Source organism: Megalobrama amblycephala, linkage group LG8, assembly GCF_018812025.1.
Source record: "Megalobrama amblycephala isolate DHTTF-2021 linkage group LG8, ASM1881202v1, whole genome shotgun sequence".
Taxonomy (NCBI): Eukaryota; Metazoa; Chordata; class Actinopteri; order Cypriniformes; family Xenocyprididae; genus Megalobrama; species Megalobrama amblycephala.
This window is the reverse complement of record NC_063051.1, coordinates 22,691,550-22,716,174: the sequence shown is the minus strand read 5'-3', so window position 1 is coordinate 22,716,174 and position 24,625 is coordinate 22,691,550. Positions and strand designations below refer to the sequence as shown.

The following is a 24,625-nucleotide window of genomic DNA, read 5'->3' as shown; positions in this document are numbered from 1 at the left end:
CTCTCATACTGCTGTCACAACAAAATGAAAGTAAAAAAAAGTACATCAAATTCATAAATATTACACAATTTTAACATTAGTAAAAATACATACTGAGTGACAAACAGTCTTTGTCATAGAATAGCCTACTCTTGTCTGTTCACATTGAGTTGACAGTTCGAACACTCTTGTTTCCTTTCATTTTGGTGAATTATCCATTTTCGCTCAATACGGCTAGAAAGGTCACGCAAAATGATATTCAAACTCACATTAGACTCTTTTAACATTAAATAAAGCACATAATTAGTACCTGTGATTATCATTGTCATACTTTGTACGTTGTTCCAGCCGCAACGTCGCAGAAATAGAAACCGTGTCTAAAACAGAATTGTTGCGTATCGCTGTTGAAACTGGAAAGGAAAAACCTCTGATTATGTGTGACATGGCGTTAGGCGATGACGGATAATTTGAGCTTCGGGTAGATGGATTTGAGATGTATGGTCGTGGCATTGCCCGAAGAAACGGTCGTCTCCAGCCCCTGGGGGTTTGCGTCCGTCTTAGTGAAGCTAATCTTAAAGCCAATATTCCTCACTTGCCCGTCTTTGGTCGTCAGGCAGCGTTTGCAGAGCAGCTTCAGGATGGCTCGCCGTATGTCTTTGCTCGTCATTGTGTAAATAATGGGATTAATGAAGGAATTAATCATGGCCACGCCCAGGAAGTAATCAGCCTTGAGGAGGACCGGACACTCCCCCGTGGTACACTTGACGTCCATCAGCAGGAGCACAAACAGCGGCATCCAGCACAGGATAAACACTCCCACCACGATGGTGACCGTCTTCAGCAATGCCATGTACTTCCGCGAGCGAAGGCCGTAGGCTTTTTGCATCATGCAGCTCGGGTTCTGCGTGTTGGACTTTACGAAGTGAAAGATCCGTCCGTACAGAACGACGATGGCCAACAGGACGGCCATGAACACGAATATACAGAAAAAGATGTAACTTTTGGCGTAGAGCGGCAGCACTGTGGAGCACGATTTCAGGTCATGCAAACAGTTCCAGCCCAAAATAGGCAGGGCGCCTAGCAACATCGACAACGCCCAGCTCACTCCGATCAGAGCGAACATGCGGTTGCGCTTGGTGCGGTAATAAGGCTTTGTGTTGAGCATGGTGAAGTAACGCTCAATGGCTATGGCCAGCAAGCTAACAACGGACGCCATCAGCGTGATAAACACGCCACCTTCTCTTAGAAACCAGAGCAGTGGCGTCAATTTCAGCGTGTTCGGCCCTGACAGGATGATATTCAGCATGTAAGTGAATCCGGCTAGCAGGTCTGAGAGTGTCAGGTTGCCCAGCAGATAATACATGGGCATGTGGAACTTCTTGTTTTTCCAGATGGCCATGAGGACGATGAAGTTCTCCAGAACAATGATGAGGCAGATGAAAAGTAAGGCAATGGCTTCCGGTTTGAATTCTTCTCGGCCCTGATCCAGTTTGCCCGTGTAGTTATAGTGCCGCAGAAGGACTTCGTTGCTCTGGCGGGCACTCGTGGGAGCGAGTGAGGACTCATTGGAGAACCCTGTGCTGGGTGAATTGTGAATCGCGCCCATGGGTCCCCAACAGTAAAAAAAAATGTCTTCTTGCTGTTAGTCTTCCTCAGTGATGAGACACCATGGAATTCAGCTCATCAAATTCATCATTGCAATGCTGTTGAAGACTGAATGACCAGAGGATGGCTGCTGCTTCATTTGGGTTCATCACTTCATTCCTGACCCTAAAATACAAGAGCATAAAAACATCATCAGCTTACTAAACAAAGTGTCTCTGGTGTCCCCAGAATGTGTTTGTGAAGTTTCAGCTCAAAATACCCCATAGATAATTTATTATAGCTTGTCAAATTTGCCCCTATTAGGGTGTGAACAAAAACAAGCCATTTTTGTGTGTGTCCCTTTAAATGCAAATGAGCTGCTGCTCCCGGCCCCCTTTCCAGAAGATGGCGGAGCTTTAACAGCTCAACAACAACAAAGCTGGAGAATCTCACGCAGCCAAAATGACGATTGTCAGTAACAGTGTTCAGCCTTACATTGTTCAAACCGGAGTCAGACACTGATGGAGAGACTCAGGAAGAAGTTACAACTTTTAGAAACATCTGGAAGTTTCTGAATGGTTAGTGGATAAATTTATGTAGTTGCTGTGGAGTTGACTGACTCATCGACTAGCATGTGCCGTCATGTTAATCATTTGTGCAAATCCAGAATTGAATTGACCCTCGTTTGTGAAGCAGTCTGGCGTAAATTGACGGTATGGCAACAACACTCTATTACAACAACACTTTCTCTTCTCTAAAGCAGACCAACATGGCCTCACCCCCTTTCTTGTGTGTTTTCTGGGGCAGGGTCTATGTAAATTTTAGGGTTAGTGATGTCACTAACCTGGGAAGAAGCTTGTTGTAGTCCCTACCAGCCGTTTGTTGTAGTCCTAAAACAGAGAATTCTTTATGAGTGCAAAGGGAGATATTTTCTTTTAATCAACCACCCCTTTAAATTACAGTTGCAAGAAAAAGTATGTGAACCACTTGCAGAATCTGTGAAAATGTGAATAATTTGAATAAAATAAAGGAGATAATACAAAATGCATGTTATTTTTTATTTAGTACTCTCCTGAGTAAGATATTTTACATAAAAGATGTTTACATAAACACAACTATTAAAAAAGGTTCAAACATTCACTGATGCTCCAGAAGGAAACATGATGCATTAATAGACGGGGGGTGAAAACATTTGGAATTTGAAGATTAAGGTAAATTGTATTTAATTTGTCTTCCGGGAAACGAAAGTATCTTCTGTTGCTTCCGAAGGGCAGTACTAAATGAAAAAAAATTTATATTTAAAGAAAATAAGAAAAATTCATCCTGTTCAAAAGTTTTCACCCCCCCCCCCCCGACTCTCAATGCATTGTGTTTTCTTCTGGAGCATCAGTGAATGTTTGAACCTTTTTTAATAGTTGTGTTTGAGTCCCTCAGTTGTCCTCAGTGTGAAAAGACGGATCTCAAAATCATTCAGTCACTGCTGTAAAAGGTTCAAATATGCAAAAGATGGTGGAAAACTGAAGAATTTGCAGGATCTGGAGGATTTTTCTGAAGAACAGAGCTCAGTTTAACTGTTCAGAACAAACAAGAGATTCATGAAGAACCATCACAAAACAAAAAAACAGTAGTAGATCATCCAGGTAACCACACACAGTATTAAGAATCAGTTGTTCACATACATATGAATGGGGTTATTTTAATAAATTCAGCTATATTTTTTGTCTTGTGGATTATATGTAAACATATTTTATGTAATATATCTTACTCAGGAGAGTACTAAATAAAAAATAACATGCATTTTGTATTATCTCCTTTATTTTGTTGAAATTATTCACATTTTCACAGATTCTGCAAGTGGTTCACATACTTTTTCTTGTAGCTGTACTTACTTTAAAGGGATAGTTCACCCAAAATGAAAATTCTGTCATCATTTACTTACCCTCAAGTTGTTCCAAACCTATATGATTTTTTTTTTCTTCTGTTGAACACAAAAGAAGATATTTTGAAGAATGTCGGTAACCAGACAGTTGATGGGCCCCATTCAATGGGGAAGTCAATGGGGACCAAAAAAAAAAAAAAGAAGCTTGGTTAACAGCATTCTTTAAAATATGTTATTTTGTGTTCAGCATAAGAAAGAAATTCATGTAGGTTTAGAACAACTTGAGGGTGAGTAAATGATGACAGAATATTATTTTTGGGTGAACTATCCCTTTAAGCCAATCTGATTAATTTCATGACCAAAGATTTTTAGTCTTTTGTAGTCGCTCAGTTTCACACACGCGAGTGATGTCGAGCCAAAGAATTCTGGGGCTCCATTCAGACACATGTTAATGTTTAACTGTATCATGTTACATTAGAGGACTGTGTGTAAAAGATTGATGCTTGTTTGCAACAGGAAAACAACTCAACTGATCGTTCGTTCTTCAAATGAAAAAGCTCTTGCAAATTCTGTTGATTAACATTTATATAATGATAAGGTCACATCAAATTAAAAAATATGCAGATATATTTGATTCAGCAACACTTTAGAATAAAATTAATAGGTAACATTTTATTTTGATGGTCCAATTTAGACATTCTATAAGTTTGCAGCTACATGCACTCATTAGAATATTAGTAGATAGGGTTCAGGTTAGTAGAAAAAGTTGTAGTTGCAAAGTTACTTATAGACAGTAGAATGTCTAAACATTCTATTGGACTATAAAATGTTACCAGTTAATGCTATTTAACATTAACAATGAATACATTTGTATTGTATATAGTATTTATTCATTTTAAATGTTAGTTAATGAAAAATAGCTACAGCTTTTCGTATTTCATATCAGCTCAGGTCCATTAAATAATATTAACAGATACAACATTATTTTAATAATACATTAGTAATTGTTGAAATGAATATGATCTAAGATAAATAGAAGTAATTTTAGGTCATGTTAACTGATGTTATCAAATAAAAATCTTTAAGCTTTCGCTTTCTTCTATGCTATATGCTATTGGTTATTTTCTTTGCGTGTATTTAATTTTCTGTACATACATATTTTATTCATTTTTTTGCAGTGTTTTAAACTTTAGATTCTTTGTTGGATGTCAGATGTCTTTGGTTCTTATAGTACAAGCTTTACCAGAGACACATGGTAGAATTATTAATTAGCTAGAAGTATATATAGAGAGCATCTGCTTCTCAAAATAGTGTAGCGATGTTATAAAAATCAACACAAACTGGAATTAATCATTCCAAACAGAAACTTTCTCTCTCTCTCTCACATACATACACACACACACACACACACACACACACACACACACACACACACACACACACACACACACACACACACACACACACACACACACAAGCACAGCTTTCACTCTCCTTTCACAGATATCCTGACCCTCATTATTCATAGTAATAATTTGTCAGAATAGAAATCTCTTACCGTTTCTAGTAATGTGTGTCAGTGAAGCTTTTGCTTTGGCATGAAGAACTTCAGTGGCAGAAAGAAACACGACTCAACATGAAACTACAGAGTAGCTGCACGTTTACTGGAGACTCGCTCTCTCGCTCTCTCTATATCTCTCTCTCTCCTCCTGCAGACCTTCAGTGGTTGAGGGTTTAACACTTTTTATGTTTGTTGGTTTCTTTGAGTCATAATATGATTTTGACATGGTTCTTGCTGTAGTGCTGTAGAGTAATAATAATGTAATGTAATAATAATGTAGGAGACAATAATGTCCACTGAAAAACACGTAAATTAGCTGAAAATGGCATTATCGGTCTCAGCAATTTAACCATGTTAATTAATTGATCTACACTTAAAAATAAAGGTTTTTGTTGGCATCGATGGTTCCATAAAGAATCTATAACATTCCATTCCACAAAAGGTTCTTTCTAGTGGAAAAAGGTTCTTTAGATTTTTAAAATCGTACTTCTATGCGTAAAATTCTTTTTGGAGCCTTTATTTTTAAGAGTGTATTGGATGACTCGTGTAACCGAAAGCCTGACCGCCGTGACCAGATAACACAACTGAGCCGAATGAAGGTTCAGTCAAATGAAGTGAACGTGACTCTGTTGTTGGATCAGGCTCGAGCTCAGACTTGTCTTCTCATGTTCCGCCTCGGGTATCAGAGTTACTGTTACTGCCCACCGACTTGCCCAACTGCATCTCTGAGCTTCCTGTTCACACACCTGCGCATTTATATTTGTCTTTGAACTGTGTCACTGTGTCGTGCGGGAACCTCCCGTGAGCTTCTGACACACATCAGGACTCGAGTGGTTAGGAGAGCTCGTGCATCTTTGTTTAGATGACAGACGTTACAGGCCAAACAGACGAGTCTAGAGAAAATCTGATTCGGTTTCTATCTGGGCAAATCCTGCAGAACATACTCCGTAAAACTGGCTTAAGATGCAGTTCTCACGGGCGCACTGGGGAATAAAATATAAGTGAGTGTGTTTGTTTGTTTGTGTGGTTTCGTTTTTAGAATGGAATGTTCATAGTTTTGTCGAAAGGTCATGTGCATCACTGACAGTTAAATAAAGAGTTCAGAGGTCAGAGAGGGTGTCCAGTTTGACCTTTCAGGTCACACTGTACATGGTTAAACAGTGCAACGTGAAAATAATGCAAAATAAAACACTTAAAGAAAAAACAACAACAACAACAACAAAAAAACAGATTTTAGATTTTAAAAGTAGGCCCTAGAAAGGACTTTCTTTTTTTCTTTCTTAAACGCAGCAGCTCTGCTGTGGATGCAGTGCTTCATTAATATGTTGTGGTAAATGAGGAGGTTGTTTCCTGTCTGGGGCAAGCCATGCCAGACCTTATAAATAAAACAAGCATATTTGAAGTTTTTAAAATTTTCAAATCTCAATACATATTTTTTACAATGTTACAGTAATGAAATGGGAGGTTTTTTATAATCCAACACTTTTATCGCTTCTTCGACACAAGTGTTTTTTGCTAGTTTTAGCCCGACGCAGTTATCATTTTCACATCCTGCGCCACGTTGTTTAAATAGCAAATGCATTTGCGCCCATTTGTGCGCCCATGCTGGTCTGAAGACGAGGTGTGTTCAGGCATATTGTTGGTGCTTTGCTATTTTAAGGCAACTGAAATAGACTACACCACTGACCACCTGAAACCTGGTCTAAATTCACTGGCGCAATATTTTTTTGTTATTTAAAGAGCACGTTAGTATAGTATATAGCTTCTTTAATATTATTTGCATGGGTAAAATTACTACATCATCTGCATACATCTGAACATTTACATCTTTACGTAGTCCAGGTAAATTATCAATATAAAGTGATTTATTTTCATTTTATTTTTAATTTATTTTGGTCCTAAGACGGAGCCTTTTGGAACCCTCTTGCGGCAAGCGAGGTAAGAAGAATTATCAATACACACAAAATTTTTCTATTTAAAGATGATATTGAATGTGCAGAGTTTTGTCTAAAGGTTGTTTTGCGTCACTGACCGTTAGATGCTGGCTAATAAAGAGGTCAGACAGGGCGTTCAGTTTGAGCTTTGAGGTCACATTGCATACAGTTAAACAGTGCAACATGAAAAAGGAAAAACACAAGATATCTTTCATAAAAGAAATGACATTAGATAGGGCCTACTTGAAAAGTCTTTCTTTTTTTCTTTCTTACATGCAGCAGCTACTGTGGTTGCAGTGCTTCATTAAAATATTGTGGTAAATGAGGAGGTTATTTCATCTTTCTGCAGTTTTTGGCATGTTGGGCTGCTTGTTTTAAAATCAGATGGTTTTACTCATTTAGATGATATTAAACATTTCTGCTATGTGATTGCTAAAGGGTGTTTTCTTCCTGTCTGGTGTTCAAGAGTCCCTGCACCCTCGTGTCTCTGTGATCTTTCCTTTTCTACTCAAGCACTGATGTCTGAAGAACAGCATGTAGGTTTATGTGTGCAGGTGGGTAGTTAAGTTGGTTTATGACGATTCAATGTAATAACACCATCAGCTGTCTCATCTCTAGTGTCCTTCATGCTTATTGTGTTCTTCATCTCTCTTCAACCTCATATGAGCAGTAGAGCAGCTGTTAATGTATGAGATTCTCAATTCAAACACATTTGATGAGATTCCCATTTTGTTCTTTGTTCCCTTTATATTTTTCTCTGTGCCATTTACAGCTCATTAAACGAGTCCTGTGTGTGTAACAAACGGTTGTTGTGTTGGTGTGATTGTTTGTTGGTTTTGTTCCCAGCCAAAAAGAAATATGTTCTAAGAATGTTTTGCTAACGTTCCCATTACACTATGAAAACGTTATTTCTGAATGTTGTTCTGAATGTTTTAAAAAGGTTTTTCTTGGTTATGTGAATGTCATTCTTAACAAAAAATGTTAGACGAATATCCATCTAAAACGTTTCTGAAAAAAACATTTACATTACATTTACATATAGTCATTTAGCAGACGCTTTTCTCCAAAGCGACTTACAAATGAGAATATTAGAAGCAATCAAATCAACACGAGTGCAACAGTATGCAAGTGCTATGTCAAGTTTCAGTTTCACCAGCGAAGTGCTTGTGGCAAGGTTTTTTTTATTTTTTATTATTAAATACAAATAGATGGAGAAAGAGAATACAAATGGAAAAAAGAAAAGTAAAAATATAAATAAAGAGTAAGTGCTATTATTACTGGGTCAAGTGTTGCCGAAAAAGATATGTCTTTAGCAGTTTTTTGAAAATGTTTAACACTCAACTGCTCGGATAGAGCATGGCAGGTCATTCCACCAGCCGGGAACAGATCAGGAGAAGGTCAGTGAGAGTGATTTTGTGCCCCTTTGGGATGGCACCACAAGGCACTGTTCACTTGCAGAACGCAAGCTTCTGGAGGGCGCATAAGTCTGAAGTAGTGAGTTTAGGTGTAGTGGTGCAGAGTCAAAAAACGTTTAGAGAACATTATTATAGACTAGATAACTTTGAACGGGCGTTCTATTAACGTTACTAGAAGAATGTTTGTTCATAACTTTGAGAGAACCTTGCCAGAACGTTACATGTTAGCTGGGGTGTTGGTTTTTGTTTTGACCTGCTTTAGTTCAAAAGACTTTCATTCGTCTGTGAATCTGTCCGTTTAAACCAACACAACACGATTCTGCTTGTGTCTGTATAAAACCTCAACACAAGAAACATGAAAGTCACATGAGCAGAAAGACACGCCATCCCTTACACTCACGTCTGCTTATCTGTCTGTCTGTCTGTGATTGTTGTAGTATCTGAACATCTCTTCTCTTTCATTCTGTTTACGTGGTTCTAGGTTTTATGAGACTAAACAAGTCCACCATCTCTCTGCCGTCTGCCTGAGTACATGCAAAACAAACACGACACACACACACACACACACGTGCCACAAAAACAGTTTTAAAATAAAACATGCTTTTATTCAGAATATCAGTCTTGCATGTGTTGATTTTCACTCATTTTAAAGCTTTTATTAACAGATCTGAACATAACAGTAAACCAAATATTAGATGTTGCCCTTTCTATAAATAACATGATATGTAACAAAATGAATGTTTTGCTAATGTTCCCATTAAGTTATTCCCAAAACGTTCCCAAAATGTTATTTCTGGATTTTTTTATATTTTAAAAATGTTTTTTCTTGGTTATGTGAATGGTAAGAGAACATTCCATTTTAAGAATGTTACTTTTGAATGTTCTTTGAACTTTTTGAAACAAGTAGTAACAGTTAAAAAAATGTTAGATGAACGTCCAACTCAAACAATTTAGAAAAAAACGTTCCATGAAAGATGCATATATGATGTTTTTGTGCAAATGTTTTGAGAACATTATTAAAGACCAGATAACAATGAACGAACATTCTATTAACCATACTGAAAGAACGTTTGCTCATAACGTTCTAAGAATGTTCCCTGTTAGCTGGGATTATGACATTTATGAGAACACTGATCTGACAGAAGCTAAAAACATAAACCCACTGAATCATGAAGACAAACTGCTGTTGTGTTTGGATGTTTTTATGATTAACATCTCACTGTTCTTTATGCTGCTTTCAGCTTCAGAATGAGGAGATCAGATGAGATGTGATGAAGCTCCTGCGGGTTGTATTGAGGCTGAATGTCAGTCTTTGTTTCACATCAGTGTGTTTCTAAAACCCTCAGGATTCACGTTCACTGTAGCTGGCTGCACAGGCCTGCTGTTCTCAGAAAGATCTCTCACTTTCTACTAGATGGCAAAGTCGACATCCAGCATTGTTACGGGATCTGAACCATCTGGAGCAGCTCGTCTGTAAATTTCTAATCCACGTTGCCAGATAATGTGTACTTTGAGTGGAGAAATATGGCCATTTTATTCCAAACATGTTTAAAATGTCATTATCAAACACAATACATCATTTAAGATGCGATGAACATTACACCTATGGTTTCGTTTGAAACATGAAGGTCTACAGTTTTGCTTTACTGTGTGTTAATTTGATTTTATTTTGGCACATTCAGGTGATTTTCTGTAATGGATATCTGGTAACAATGCATCATCACAATGCATCAAATTCCTGTTCAGCCTTTCTAGTGAATGTAAACGCCTACATTAGGGTGATGGGACAGTCCCGAAACTGTGAGCTTTGTCCCGTGTCCTGCAAGATGTAATTTCTGTGTTTTTATTTCTTTCTTCCCTGAAATTACAATACCATAATAAATAAATATAATATAAAAACTGATTGATTAAAGTCCATTTGCACAGCCTTTCTGTTCTATTCTACAAATTTATGTTAATGTTCAATTTTATTAAGCAAATCCTCACTCAATTTTCTCTCTTTCTCTGGGCTGTTGTGTGATCCAAAAAAAAAAAAAAAAACAAGAACGTCAGACAATCAGACAGACACAGGCGTAATCGGAGAGACATTCAGCCTGTAATTGAGTGTGTGAATCAGCCTCATAAAGCTCAGTAAATGTATGAATGCAGCATTACATCACTGTCTGCAGACACACACACACACGTTTTTATGGAACTGGATTGTCCTGTATACGAACATAAAAAAACAGTGTTTTTGTTCTGTTATAGAGAAATTTACTGTCACATTGACTCTTGAATGCTAACCTGAGGAGGCCCTAACCGTAGAGATCAGCAGCCGTTCTGATTTGAAATGTTAAACCGGTCTTTATGATTGTTTGTCCAGTGAAAGTGAGACATGAAGCAACATGCAAGTGACACTCCTTTAGATTTTATCAAAATTACTATGTAACTTTCTTTTGTTCAAAATAATGAATCAATAAATCATCAGTGTTTATATTTTAGACTGAGCAAGATGCTAGAAATTGTGTACATATGCCACTATCTTATATCTGTAAATATCAATGTCTGTCGTTGGAGTGGCATAGGTTAGTTGTCACAAGCGAGAAAGGTTGACATTGAGCAGCTAAATTTCCCCGATGGGGAATAATTGTTTTAAATATAAAACTAAAACTGCAAATCACTGTCCTGAATGAGTCACGGAATAATTCGTTTCTGCAATAATATAAGCCAGCTTGAAAACTTCCGGTGAAATGTCCCTCAATGTCCTGAGTTAGCTTTAACAACGTTAATAGTGTAATACTCAGTGTTGGGGAAAGTTACTTTTAAAGGTATTACTATATTGCATTACTTCCTAAAAAAGTAACTAACTAATTGCGTTAGTTACTTTTTTCATGGAATGTAATCCATTACATTACTTTTGGATTACTTTTTCTCAACTGGGCTGAGCTTGCTTGTTTTTTAACAACAACAAAAAGTTATTTTTCTTTACCTTGACCAAATGTATTTTTAAACCTAGTGATTTTTTAATGTTTAATATTTAATCAAAAGCGAAACTGAGTGAATCAATATTACAGGAAATGGCCAATATAACCCAATAAATGATCCTCTGCCGCCATCTGCTGGCTATAGTGATAATTAACGTATTTTTTTCATTTTTTAAATAAAAGTGTTTTCTATAAAATGTATTTCCTACATCTTGAAACATTTGGTTTTTACAAATAGGGACAATCTCAGAAGGATGAACAATGTTTTTGGTCATCACATTAAAAATAACATTTGAAGTGCTGGAAAAATGTTGCGTGTACGTGCCAAATTACATACACCATGTTTCTTATTTCAAAGTTTGCAATAACTTCAAATCTCTATTTTATTCAATAAAACTGGTTTATTAGCAAATTAAGTGTGATAACTGCATTAAAGTATAAATATAGCATTAAAAAGGCAACCATTGATAGTTTTGTGTCGACATACAGCGAGTAAAGAATGACAGCTAACAGTTCACCGGAAATGCCAAAGCTGACTAAACAAAACCAGGAAGTAACTTTCCATATGGTCAATTGAATCATTCGCTCAGCTGATTCATTGAAGAACCAAACACCACTGTGTTGCTCGGAGATGTGCAGCACTTCTGCTCTAAATTGATTTTTAACTATTTTTTATGGCAATATAGTGCAAAAACATACAATACTGTGTCTAAAATGTAACTTGCTTAATATTAACTTCTTGTTTTTTAGTTGTATAAAATCAGTATCACATTTGCAATTGTGCTGATATTTAGAAAAACAGCTCTCTTTATCCTTGCCTTATATTGCTTAACTATACTGTATCTTAACTCATGCAGACTGTGTGAGGAAATGGATGTGAGAGTGTGAGACCAGTGTCAATTGTGTAAGTCTCATGCTGAATGTGTCAGATTTGGCAGCCCTGGATAAAACAGGGTTAAGCGCATTGTGAAAAGCCCTATAAAATATAGAAAGTTATCAAACAAGATACATTGAGATGCAATGAATATGTTCATGTCAGAGTGTCTGTGATCAATCTGTCCACCATTGGACAAATGAAAGAAGAAAGTGTAAAAGTGTGTTTTTGGGGAGTTGTAAAATGTAAAAGTGTCTTTAGTTGAAGAAACAACCAATCAAAAGATTCGAAAAATAAAACAATGTCCAAATAAATAATTATTCAACACAAGCTGTCAATCACACCATGGCACCATGACACCATGACCTTTACAAGGTCGTTTACAAACTAAAACACTCTAAAGTAATTAAAAAATTAATGTAACATTTCCTGCTATATGTGAAAGTTGTGTGTGTGTGTGTTTTAACAGGAAACCTTCACTATATTTCATCTGCTAGAGTGACAGACCGTGAGTCTGTCAGACGCAGATATCAGCCGACTCTCTCACCGCACACGGGCTGTTGAACGGATCCTCACGGACGCTCGGTTATCTGATAACACATACAGCAGCCGTTTCCTACACACACACACACGCGCACACGCGTTCACTGAGCTGTCTGAACACGCAGATATCACACATTGCTTTACATGAGGCTCTTTATACCCAGATAGCATGTAATCATTGAAACAATGTTGAGTCAGTGTTGATGCGTCAACTCTAATTGCGTTGAATAAACATTACAAAGTGATGCTGCTTCTGTATCATTCTTGCACCCTCAGTTAATGTTGAAGCAATGTTGAGATTTCAACCACAAATCAATGGTAATATTATTGATTCAACATTACAAAGTGATATTTTTTCAACATAACTTTTGCACCCTCAGTTAATGTTGAAACAATGTTGAGATTTCAACAAAAAAATCAATGATAATATCATTGAATCCACATTATGAAGTGATGTTGGTTCAATATCATGTTTACGCCCGTATTTAATGTTGAAACGATCGTGAACGAAAAAATCAATGGTAATGAATCAACACACTATGATGTTGAAGCAATATTGAAATTAACTAAAATAATCAATGGTAATATTATTGAATCAGTGTTACACTATGATTGATTCTACATCACTGCTATTGAATCAATATTGAAATTAACAAAGATAACCATTAGTAATATTGTTTGATCAATGTTAATGTTATGTTGATTCTAAATCATTTTTGTTGAAACGTTGAAAAAAAACCCCCCTGAAATGTCAACATAATATAATGTTCTGAACAACATTAATATTTCAGCTACACTTTAATGGTACGTTAACAAATTTCTGACCATTTCAAAGTTTTAGGAAAACCTTTTAAAACATAAATGACACCTTTCCACTTTGAGTCAGTTTCTTTTATTTCACAGTTTAACACAATCAATGACAAAGAGATTTAAATTCTTTAAGAGTGGGCAAAAAGGACAATAGCATTACAACCTTTAAAAATGACATTACTTTCAGAAGTCTTATGTCATCATAAATACAAGTGGTCCAATGGCTCAAGTTTTCAAAATCTAGCTTGCATCAGACTACTGCCTCTTTTCCTTTGGGTTCTCTGAAATCTGAAATAGAAAGCATGATGTTACCTAAGAGCAACTTAATTCAGTTGTCATACATAGTCACATGCAAGAATGCTAAGCACATTATGATTAACTTTTTATAAATTGCTAAACAGAATATTCTAACTTTGAAGACTTCAGATGCAAGTCTCTAACTGCCATCTGAAATTGATGAGCTTGATAAAAATGCTCATTTTAGGAGATAATTTCAGACGGCACTTAGAGGCTTTTGCATCTGAAGTCTTCATTTATAATACTGTTAAATTATGTATATTTAATCTATTTATCAACACTTCAATAACACTATGGAAAAGTGTTCAAACTTTCCACCCAAATTAATCTCCAGCCCTAATTAAACACACCTGAAGCAGCTAATCAAGGTCATTAGGATCAATGAAAACTTCCAGACAGGTGTGTTGGAGCTAAACTCTTCAAGAAGAGGAATAAACACCTCTGAACTATAGCCATTACATAAATCTCAGTTCGTTTTGTGTGAAACTACATAGCATTCAAGTTACAAAAAGAGCTTAGTTTTTTTTTTCTTTTTCAGCAGATTCACCGTATGTAGACCCTAATCTGTTTAAATATAACACAATAGCCATGTCAGTCACTTTCTCAAACACAAGGTGTAGGTTTTTTTTTTTTTTTTTTTTTGTGATTGTGTTTAAGTGGGAACAGGCTAAACTGAATGGAGATCAGTTACATTACAAATTTAATACAGATTCAAGAATATGAATGATTAGCTACCTGATTGAGCAGGAGATAAAGGCGGGTGCTATTTATAATAGTCCTATTGTTGCTTGTCAGACTGTACGAACATGATCCTCATGTCACACTGTGGGATCTCAGCTGTCATTTCTGTCAGACTGTACGACAGTCAAGACCAGGCCCGGTACTAGGCTTGCTGGACTGGGGGGGCAATCACAAATTTTGGTAGGGCAGCATTTTCTAGGCTAATATTCATAGCTAACTTTTTGTTTTTTTGATTCATCAAGAATCGTCTTGTGGCTAACAAATTATAGGCTATAGCCTAATTTGTACTGGCTATGTAGGCCATGTGAATTATTTATGGACATAATAAGGGGCGGAGCCAGACATTGTAAACATTCGGGGCTTAACCGAAATCTATATTTGTCCATTGACATTTTAATTTACTGACATGAAAGGAGCGTTTTTTGTAGTATTCTTGGTTAAAGTTCATAAAATGTACATTATATACCATCATTTAGGGGGGTCCGGGGGCATGCCCCCCCGGTAAGAAAATTTTTGTGTATTTAAAGGTTAAATGCATCAGTCTTGTGCACTTTGGAAGCTCAAAACTGAGAGCTTCAACCCATGTACAGAGTGCAAATGGAACAAAGAAACAGCATTGACTTGTACCTGGTCATGAAAGAGGGCTCAAACATCTTTTTAGTTGTGATATAGAGTCTCAGTCTACATTGTATTTTCGGATGCACACTTCTCTTTAAAACACGCAGCACAGAAACCTCAAGCCTGAAAGATTCAGGGCTTTTGGAAAAACATTTGGGGTTCCAGCCCCCTTAGCCCACCCCTAGCGCCGCCCCTGGATATAATGTTCAAATTATTCATTGTTAACGAAATTACTGAGGAAATGTTCGCTGACAGCTATCTCAGCATGCAGAAAATATGTTGTCTATGAAATATGTAGGCTGATGCAGATGTGATCCTCATTGTGATATTTTTTTTAGGCTACTTGCTTGAAGATTAGGTGTACACTTGTTTTCGACTTGTTTTCTGATTAATGTTCGTTACTTCCCAGTTCGCATGTTTTTGGATTTTAAGTCCATTTTTGTGAGATTAAATATCATTATAAGCATAATATTCACTTTTTTTTTCTGTGATTAAAGTGGCCGATCCTTATTCAATAGATAAGACGTTTTTAATGTTTATGTAGGCTTATTCATTTTTATTGTTGGCTGCACATTTTTGGGGGGGCACAAGGAAATTCTGGGGGGCAATGCCCCCCTAGCCCCCCCCTAGACCCGGCCCTGGTCAAGACGCGTTAAAAACGGACGCGTGCTTGAAAACTTGTCCGGAGTTTTACATCATCAACCCACACACATTCGGTGACAGTGAGCTGCATTACACGCGGGACTGAAATGGTGGCTAAAAAAGAAATCTCTAGCGTTAATTTTGGCTTATCTTGAAAAACGAAGACAATTTCTCATTCGTTGTAGGAGAAGTCACACAGCGGGACTGTGTGCCAAATCTTCTGACACTGCCAGAATTACGTTGGAGGTAAAATTTGATCGCAACGGTCATTAATCGGCTGTTGGTGAACATGTCAAACTAGCGATCAAAGACTATAGATTTTTGCCAAGGATTATAAGAATCTTTTAGGATTCTCAAAATTTAACTCAGACGACCAAATCGTGGCCAAAATCGCACAGTTTGGGGTCCTTTACTGCGAAAATCTTTTATAGGAGACTAAATGTTGACTCAATTTACAATCGTCCTTCCCTACACTATACCTAAAGGCAGGAAGACACCAAGCAGGCGGGCGGCCGTCGGGCAGATTTTCTTCGTCGGCCGACTAAGTCTTCTCAGTGTGTTCCGCACCGTCGGCTGAAGTTGGTCCTCGTCTGCCTTTTTTCGGCCGATTCGACAAACCTACTCGTCACAGGAACCTAAGGTAATTCTAATTGTGGCGACCAGGGCGGGCGAGAGCCGTGAGGGAACGGCGCGAGGCCGGTGACTCAAGTGATAACGAGCATCCATAGACTGTAAAAAAATATGGACGTAGCGTCCGTGACGTCACCCATAGAGTTCTGAACAGCAGTTTTGAAGGGTGCTCAAGGAAGTCGACCGGAAGTTGAAGTCGGCCGCGTGCCGCCATCTTGTAGCAGAACTTCACTTGCGTTAGCATCCCATTGACTCCTATTCATTTTGGCGTCACTTTGACAGCGAATAACTTTACATCTGAGGCGTTTAAAGACTCCATTTGTCCATTATTTATTTCTAAAGATACACAACAATGTATAAAGGGCTCCATTACCTTCTATGTTACATTATGGCCCCGTAGAAACAGTTTTTGTAAAAATAGGCTAACGATTGCGTCATAAGCTCATAACCACTCGACTCTCTGTCGCACAGTAGAGAAATTACCGTACAGACAGGAGGAGAAGCTCGCAGGCAATAGTATGCATTAACTTAATATGGCGTACTGGCGTTACATTTTAAAATACTATACAAAATAATTAATCAGAATACTTACTCCTGCTCACTCACGCCAAAGAACTCCCCGCTCAAGCTCGCCGTCTCTGCAAGATTAACGATGGCAGTTTGCACGCACAGCTACTAGAAGATTTACATCTGTCAGACAGGTTGCTGACGTCATCAAGCTTAGTTTGAGTCTGCGCGTCAGAAACGGAAGTGCTAAAATTAGCTAAAAATGGGCTTCACTTGTCTCAATTGAGTTCCAATGGGGTCGCTGTGTCCATTTCTTTTACTGTCTATGGTTTTGAAGCGAAAATGAGGCTGCGGCCATCTTAGCTGCGCGTCACCGCACGTCACTCCCGGATAACTGAAAATGGGCAAAGAGGCGGGGAGGTGGTTTGAGCTGATATGACTGGTTGCTGAAACCACGTCCGCCTAGCTCGACGTGACCATGTTAGCAAGCAAAGGAGCTATCTATCTATCTTAGATACGATCTAAAATATTAATGAAGATAAGTTTTATCATCAGAACGTTCTAAAGGTTTACTGTCAATCTACGGTGTTTTTTTAAGATATAGATCCTCCAACACCAGTAGTGTTGGTTGTGCAAATAACAACATGGAAAATCAAATGGGACTTCATACCTTTATAATGAAATAGAGATCGCGAGATGAATCCAATCTGTGGCACTTGGGTAAAATATGAGTGTCCATTGCAAAACAAAAAAACGTCACATTTCTTCTGAATGATCTGCTCTCTGTCATCGTTCTTCAAGAAAGGATGCAATCTGAGCAGCCTTTATGTTGTAAAGCTGTATACGATCGTATCTAACAAACAAATGAGCCTGTGTCCAAAGTATATTTTTTTCAAAATAGTGCAGCAGTTTTAGTTATAATATCCAAGCAGTGCTGTCGGATTTTGATATCCTCCTGGTATTGTCATTGTAGTAAATCTCACAACCAAAACTTTCAGCCAATGCCACGATCCAACAACGTGTGTTCTGTTCTCTTCCGCCATGCATGCACATCTACACAGACACACATCAGTCTCGAATATTATGCAGCAAGCCATATTTTATAATTGTATAAAATAATCGAGCACAAATACGGCAGAGATGCCAAATTCAGCGGCAGCTGAGGTAACATCACGGCTCACAGACAGCAGCGCAATCTACCTGTCACTCAAGTGACCACGCCCTTAATTATGCAGAACTTTAAGGCTTAATATAATTTAAACGGATAAGTTATAAAAAAATTCACCCCCCTCAGAGTTGTCATGAAGGGCAAAAATAGCAGTATAGACCAAAACCACAATTTGAACCAACTTGTAAACATGTTTTTTTCTGCTATAAACTTGGCCAATTTAACATGGGACTCTATGAGATTCTGCTCTCTTTTGGAGCCTGTCCCTAGCGGCCAGTCGATGAATCGCAGTTTAAGTTACTTCCGTATTGGCTTCACGAGAGAAAGGGGGAGGTTGCCGCTTGCGAGCATCACCTGGGAGGTGCACCGGCCTTGAGTCTCTCACGGAGGAGCTCCGGGAGCATAAAAGAGGAGCGACGACCGTGAAGGACTAGAGAGGACCAGGCCTGGATATTATTTTATGTTTTATTATGTTTGTGTGGCCGGCAGACGTCTGCGAGGGTCTGCCGGCATTACTTTCGTTTTGTATTTGTTTATTTATATAGGCTATTAAAGTTTTGTTTGAACGTTCGCCGGTTCCCGCCTCCTTCTTCCCGTTTACGAACTGTGTTACACTAACATTCTATATTTAACACACACACACACACACACACACACACATATATATATATATATATATATATATATATATATATATATAAGAATGTTAAAATTACATTAGGTTCCTGTGACGGGCAGGTTTAGTGACTTTTAAGATTTTGTCAAACATTCTTATTTATGATTTTTAAGATGTTGTATTTGTGGGCTCCGACTAAAGGACCCTGCAATGTCGTAAGTTCCTCACTATTCCTTACTATCGTTAGTGGGGTCATTTGGACCCCACAAAGTAGTATAAACAAGGATGTGTGTGTGAGTGTGTATGTGTGTATGTGTGTGTGTTTTTTGTGTGTAGCTCTGTTTCCTTTGAGATCCTGATGTTGCTGAAATGTTTCAAGTGTCTCACCTCTGACCCGTCGCTTTAACCCAATAGGTGTGACTGTGAGTTTCTGTCAGGTCCTGTGTTCAGCTGGAGCTGTTGAAGAATGTCAAGCAGCTGAATAATATCAGGAATAACAACTGAACAATTTACCTTTAAAGTCATCACCATAATATTAAAACCGCACATATCCCCAGCTAACAGGGAACGTTCTGGCAAGGTTCTCTTAAAGTTATGAACAATCATTCTTCCAAAATGGAATGTTTGCATAACCAAGAAAAAACTAGAGGTTTGAATGTTTATGGAACATTTTCATAACTCAATTTAAAACTTGATCCAGCTTTGATGTGTCTTAGATGACCTTGTGTCACTGGAAGCGTCTGCATTCATGTCCTCATTCACATAAACAAGAATATATTGTCCGTATGATCAACAGCTCATGTATGTCACACACGTGCTGCTGTCAGTGTGTTTCAGATGATTCATATTGAGTTTGCGGCTGGTAAACGCATTACACTGTGAGCTGCTGTGAGACTTGTTCCGTTTCCCTGCAGCTCCAGAATTCCTCCAGTTTAATCTTTATTCCTGAAACAGTTTAAAGCCTCTGGGAGCTGAAGCGTCCATGAAGAGCTGGAAAAACTCTAGCACTGCAGAATGAAGTCTTTGTCTTGCCAGTGATGGTGTCTGTATGAAGGAACCGCAACAATGATTTAGAGTTTAGCTTAAAGAAAACACTCATGTCTTTCACATTTACCCGTTTAGCAGATACTTTTATCTTAAAGTGTCTTACAAATGAAAAAAACAAAACACACTACGTTTCAACTGAGCAACAGTATTAGAATTTAGCACAAATGCTCAAACAGATATTGTGTGAATCAATGAACGTAACAATCAGTTGTTTACCAAACAACCACTCAAACCGACTCATCACATATTCATGAGCCTTGGTTTAGGGCTTGGGTTAGTATTGGGTGATAGAATATAAAGTTTGTACAGCATTAATAATATGTCTATGGAGAGTCCTCATGAAACACAAAAAAGAATGTGTGTGTGTGAGACTCTTATCAGGTTCATGCTGCTTGATGCCAACAGATGAGACAATAACAGGGTCTGTCATCAGCGTCACAGATGCACAACCACACACACACAAACACACACGCACACACACACACACACACACACACACACACACACACACACACACACACACACACACACACACACACACACACACACACACACACACACCACAGTAACACTGCATTATGGGAGGAAAATCACTCACTGTTTGATTTTGTTCCAGGAAGGTACAAATGTGTGTCAGGGTGAATGAGGTCGAGGTCTGCTGCTGTTTCACTGTCTTACTGTATGTGCCAGAACACAACAGTTATGTTGTTTACCATTTTGGGGGCCCTAAGCAAAGTCAGGACGTGAAGCCCTCCATGCCCCAACATTGCATTTTACTTTGAAATGCACAACAGTAGCCTAATATTGATCAGAATAAAGTGAGACTGGATTTATCTAACTTTGAACTGCATAACAGCTGACAAAAATTGTCTACAATTTGGCTCCTGCTCCTTTCAGCTATATATTAAAACTTTTATCAGAAGTCTTGATTTTGTCATTTGTCTTCCATATTCAAAAATTTTACAGGATAACTCTCTTGGTTTAATAACAGGTTAACTATGTTAATTTTTAACAGGTTAACTTTTAACAGGTTAACTTTCTTGGTTACATATGCATACAGCAGTCGGTTTTGGTCTGTCTTGTCGTTCACACAGGTTTGCAAATTTGTGCAATGTGCTTTGCTTTTTCTTTTAAATGACTGGATCCATGAATGAAAATATTCTTCCACTTTTAAAGAGTTTACAAAAGAAATAGACGTTACACATTGCAGTCACCACAGCCAATGGCGGCAGTTGTAGGCATAGTGTGGGTGCGGGCACAGCATGTTCAGTGTGTGAATTGGCTGGGTTTTCCTTATCGGATGTTTCATTTTGGTTTTTCAAAGTTGTAATCTTTGGCAAACTTTGAGTATTGGATATCTTGTCATTTGTTTTCTTTCTTTTTATAAAGGGTTAGTTCACCCAAAAATGAAAATTCTGTCATCACAAGACCTTTGTTCATCTTCAGAACACAAATAAAGATATTTTTGATGAAATCCATGCGGTTTTTTATCCTCAATAGAAAGAAAATTACCACATTCAATGTCCAGAAAAGTAATAAAAACATTTTTAAAATAGTCAATGTGACTACAGCGGCTCAACCTTAATATTATGAAGCGTCGAGAATACTTTTTGTGCACAATAAGTAACAACTTTAGTCAACAAATTGATTCGTTTCATTCTGCTACTCTATTTTCGTTGCAGCGCTTCTAGGTTCTGCGTCCGAACGGCAGCTCAGTATTGGCTCTGTTCACGTGAGCAGCACGAGGCATGCGTGTGATACTGACGCAGGAGCCAGCCAATAACGAGTTGGTGTTCGGACTAGGGATGTCAATTTACAAAAATTCCAATGATCGATCGCCATTTAAATTAACAAACAATTTAGCCTTAAAGCTCCTATTATGCTATTTTAAAGGTTCCTAATTTTGTTTAGGAGGTCCCCTACAACAGGTTTACATGCATCAAAGGTCAAAAAACACTTTCATTTTCTCATAATATACATTGCACATTACAACATTACTCACTGATGCTCATACAACTCATCTGATGCTTCAGTCTCTCTAAATCCCTCCTTTCCATGAGCCTGCTCTGCTCTAATTGGCCAGATGGCACATTCTGTTGTGATTGGTCTACTGCTTATAGCGCACAAGTGGCAACTTCCCCCAGTTTCTTTTGAAGCCACTACAGAAGTGTCTTAAACAGCAATTCATCGACTGGCCACTAGGGACATGCTCCAAAAGAGAGCAGAATCTCATTGAGCCCCATGTTAAAATGCCCAACTTTATAGCAGAAAGAATCATGTTTACAACCTGGTACAAATTGTGGTTTTGGTCTATACAGCTAATTTTGCCCTTCATGACAACTGTGAGGGGTGATTTTTTTAGAACTCATCTGTTTAAATTATATTAAGCCTTAAAGTTCTGCATAATTAAGGGCGTGGCCACCTGAGTGACAGGTGGGTTGCCGCTGCTGTCACTACTAACTCCTATGTCTGCTGTCTCCAGCAGCTGAACTTGGCATCTCTGCTGTGTTTGTGCTTTTTTTTTTTTTTTTGCTTTTGTGATTATTTCATACAATTATCAAATAATATGGCTTGCTGTGCAGTTAATGGTCGAGACGGATGTACGTCTGTGTACATGTGCATAGTCTTGGCATTGTCTAAAAGTTTTGTTCACCAGATTTACTACAATGACAATGGCTGGAGAATATGCCTCTCAAGAAACCACAAAATCCAACAGCACTGCTTGGATATTATAGGAACTGGAACTGAAACTGCTGCACTATTTTGATATATATATATTTTTTTTTACAGTCTATGATAGCGCCTGACGACAGCAAAATAACAGAACTTTAGTACCGGTCCGGAGACTTCCGAAGCTCAGTGATTGTACATGTTTTAAAGACAGTAACGATGGCATTGATTTTACCATATCAATCCGACTGCGAGTCTGATGATAAAACATTGGAAGAACTAGTTATTCAACCCGAACCTCTATCGCAAGGATGACTTCTCATGACATTACTCAGTGATCCGCTACTCAGTTTGATGTACAAAATGAGATGTTGCAATTATAATTCCTCTATATCAGCATTAAGTGCATGACCATCAACAAACCGATGTATATATTTCTAATTTATTGTGGTGGACATGTGAGAACTGTATTATCAACAGTATCATTAACAGTGCATATGTTAGCCGAGCACTAACATGAATGACTGATGTAACATTAAAGTTTGTAAAACAAATCTTGCTCCATCCTTTATCATTACTCAGAGTAGTAAGAATGAAAGACAATCTGCATTAATGGACACAGTTTTAGGTAATAGTGGGCAACAGCTGATTTGCAGAAGTATTTCAGTAAGGCAATAATAACGTGAGTTAGCTGGTTAGCTGGAGACATAGACTACACAATATAAAATGCATTTTGAACACTTGGTAGAAAATATATACATCAATAATTAATTGTACTTACAGGTTCTGATTCTGAAGAGCAAGTTGATCCAAATGCAGGGCGTTCTGTCCCATCTTTAATGGATAAGCATTTTGTAAATCCTATTTAGATCTAGTGCGATTCGAATTCCTGATGAATCGTTTAAGCGGTTCAGATTCGACTCTTTCTTTTGAGAGATTATTTATCTTGCACTTTTGGCATCACAACTTTGCAGATTGTTTACATTCACAGACAGCAACATTACACATTTTTTGAAAGGTAATATTCGAAAAAGCATAATAGGGGCACTTTAATACTGCAATATGCGTCTACTGCAGTGGCATAGACAACAGCATGACAGGGTGTGCAAATGCTGCTCAAAACACCATGTTCCTCACCAAATGAATGAGAAAAGGTTTTATTCTAAATAAAGAGCTTGTAGGATTATAAAATGAGTCAATGTGATTGATCATTTATTAAATTACATTTAATAATCAAATATTACAACTAATACATCATGTCACCAATGTGTACTCCTGAATTCACAACAATTTATTAAAATAGTGTTCTCATTAATGTTATGTAATACAACAGTCCCAATCATAGTTATTATTTGTCGTGCATTGCTGATTGAGCTGCGCACACTGAAGCGCTGAATGAACACCGGTAAACTGGAGCACTTTGTTAGCACGATATTTAACTCAAAGAAATGCATCCTATATGAGATTAATCAGATATATACAAAATAAACATAATGTTACAAATTATATCTGCACAAAATGACGCAAATGTACAAGTGAACTTAAACTACGTTAGGCCTATGTGCTATTCAGAATGTCATGTTGTGGACGCACATTTCCTGGAGCAACGCGATGATACAACTAATCCCAAATAATGGCAACTAATCCCAAATAATTCATAATGTTTTAATATTGTTTTCTTTATAATGTTATGTAATATTACAGTCCCAAGAGTCATTATTAGTTAGGCTGCATGCGATAAAGTTGAAGCTGATCACTGGCATGCTTTACTACAGCGTTAATTCTTAACCAAATGCATCCTATATGAGATAAGTCAGATATAGATAGGCCTACACAAAATAAAAACAATATTACAACTTATATTTGCACAAAACAAAAGTTCATGTTTCACGGTTGAGCAGCACATGCACGCATGAACCTGCTTACTCAACGATCGATATGTTTTATCAATTAAATGTATTATTGACAATTAATTGATCGTTGATTAATTGTTAACATCCCTAGCTCTGAACTGCGTTCACTGTGTACTAGACTGACAGTTTAGAGAAGAAATTGTTGAAGTTGTTATTTTTTTGTTTCTGTGCACAAAAGTATTCTCGCTGTTTCATAACATTAAGGTTAAACCACTGCAGTCACGTTGACTATTT

At 37.6% G+C, this 24,625-nt stretch overlaps 1 protein-coding gene and 1 long non-coding RNA gene across 3 annotated transcripts; one reads left to right on the top strand and one right to left on the bottom strand.

Moving 5' to 3' along the window:
- On the bottom strand, positions 1–5,671 carry s1pr5b (sphingosine-1-phosphate receptor 5b). 2 transcript variants are annotated; one of them, XM_048200089.1, is made up of 3 exons: positions 5,001–5,671; positions 2,408–2,453; positions 1–1,749 (listed from the first exon to the last, which is right to left on the bottom strand). In XM_048200089.1, exon 3 carries the CDS (start codon positions 1,583–1,585, stop codon positions 428–430), a length of 1,158 nt encoding a protein of 385 aa, XP_048056046.1. In that variant the 5' UTR covers positions 1,586–1,749; positions 2,408–2,453; positions 5,001–5,671; the 3' UTR covers positions 1–427. The 2 variants fall into 2 exon arrangements, with proteins under 2 accessions (XP_048056046.1, XP_048056048.1); XM_048200091.1 differs by lacking the exon at positions 2,408–2,453.
- A 158-nt stretch (positions 5,672–5,829) lies between these two features.
- On the top strand, positions 5,830–10,255 carry LOC125274049. The gene is made up of 2 exons (XR_007186178.1): positions 5,830–6,004; positions 6,907–10,255. It is a non-coding gene; the product is annotated as an uncharacterized LOC125274049 (long non-coding RNA).
- Positions 10,256–24,625: the final 14,370 nt, after the last annotated feature.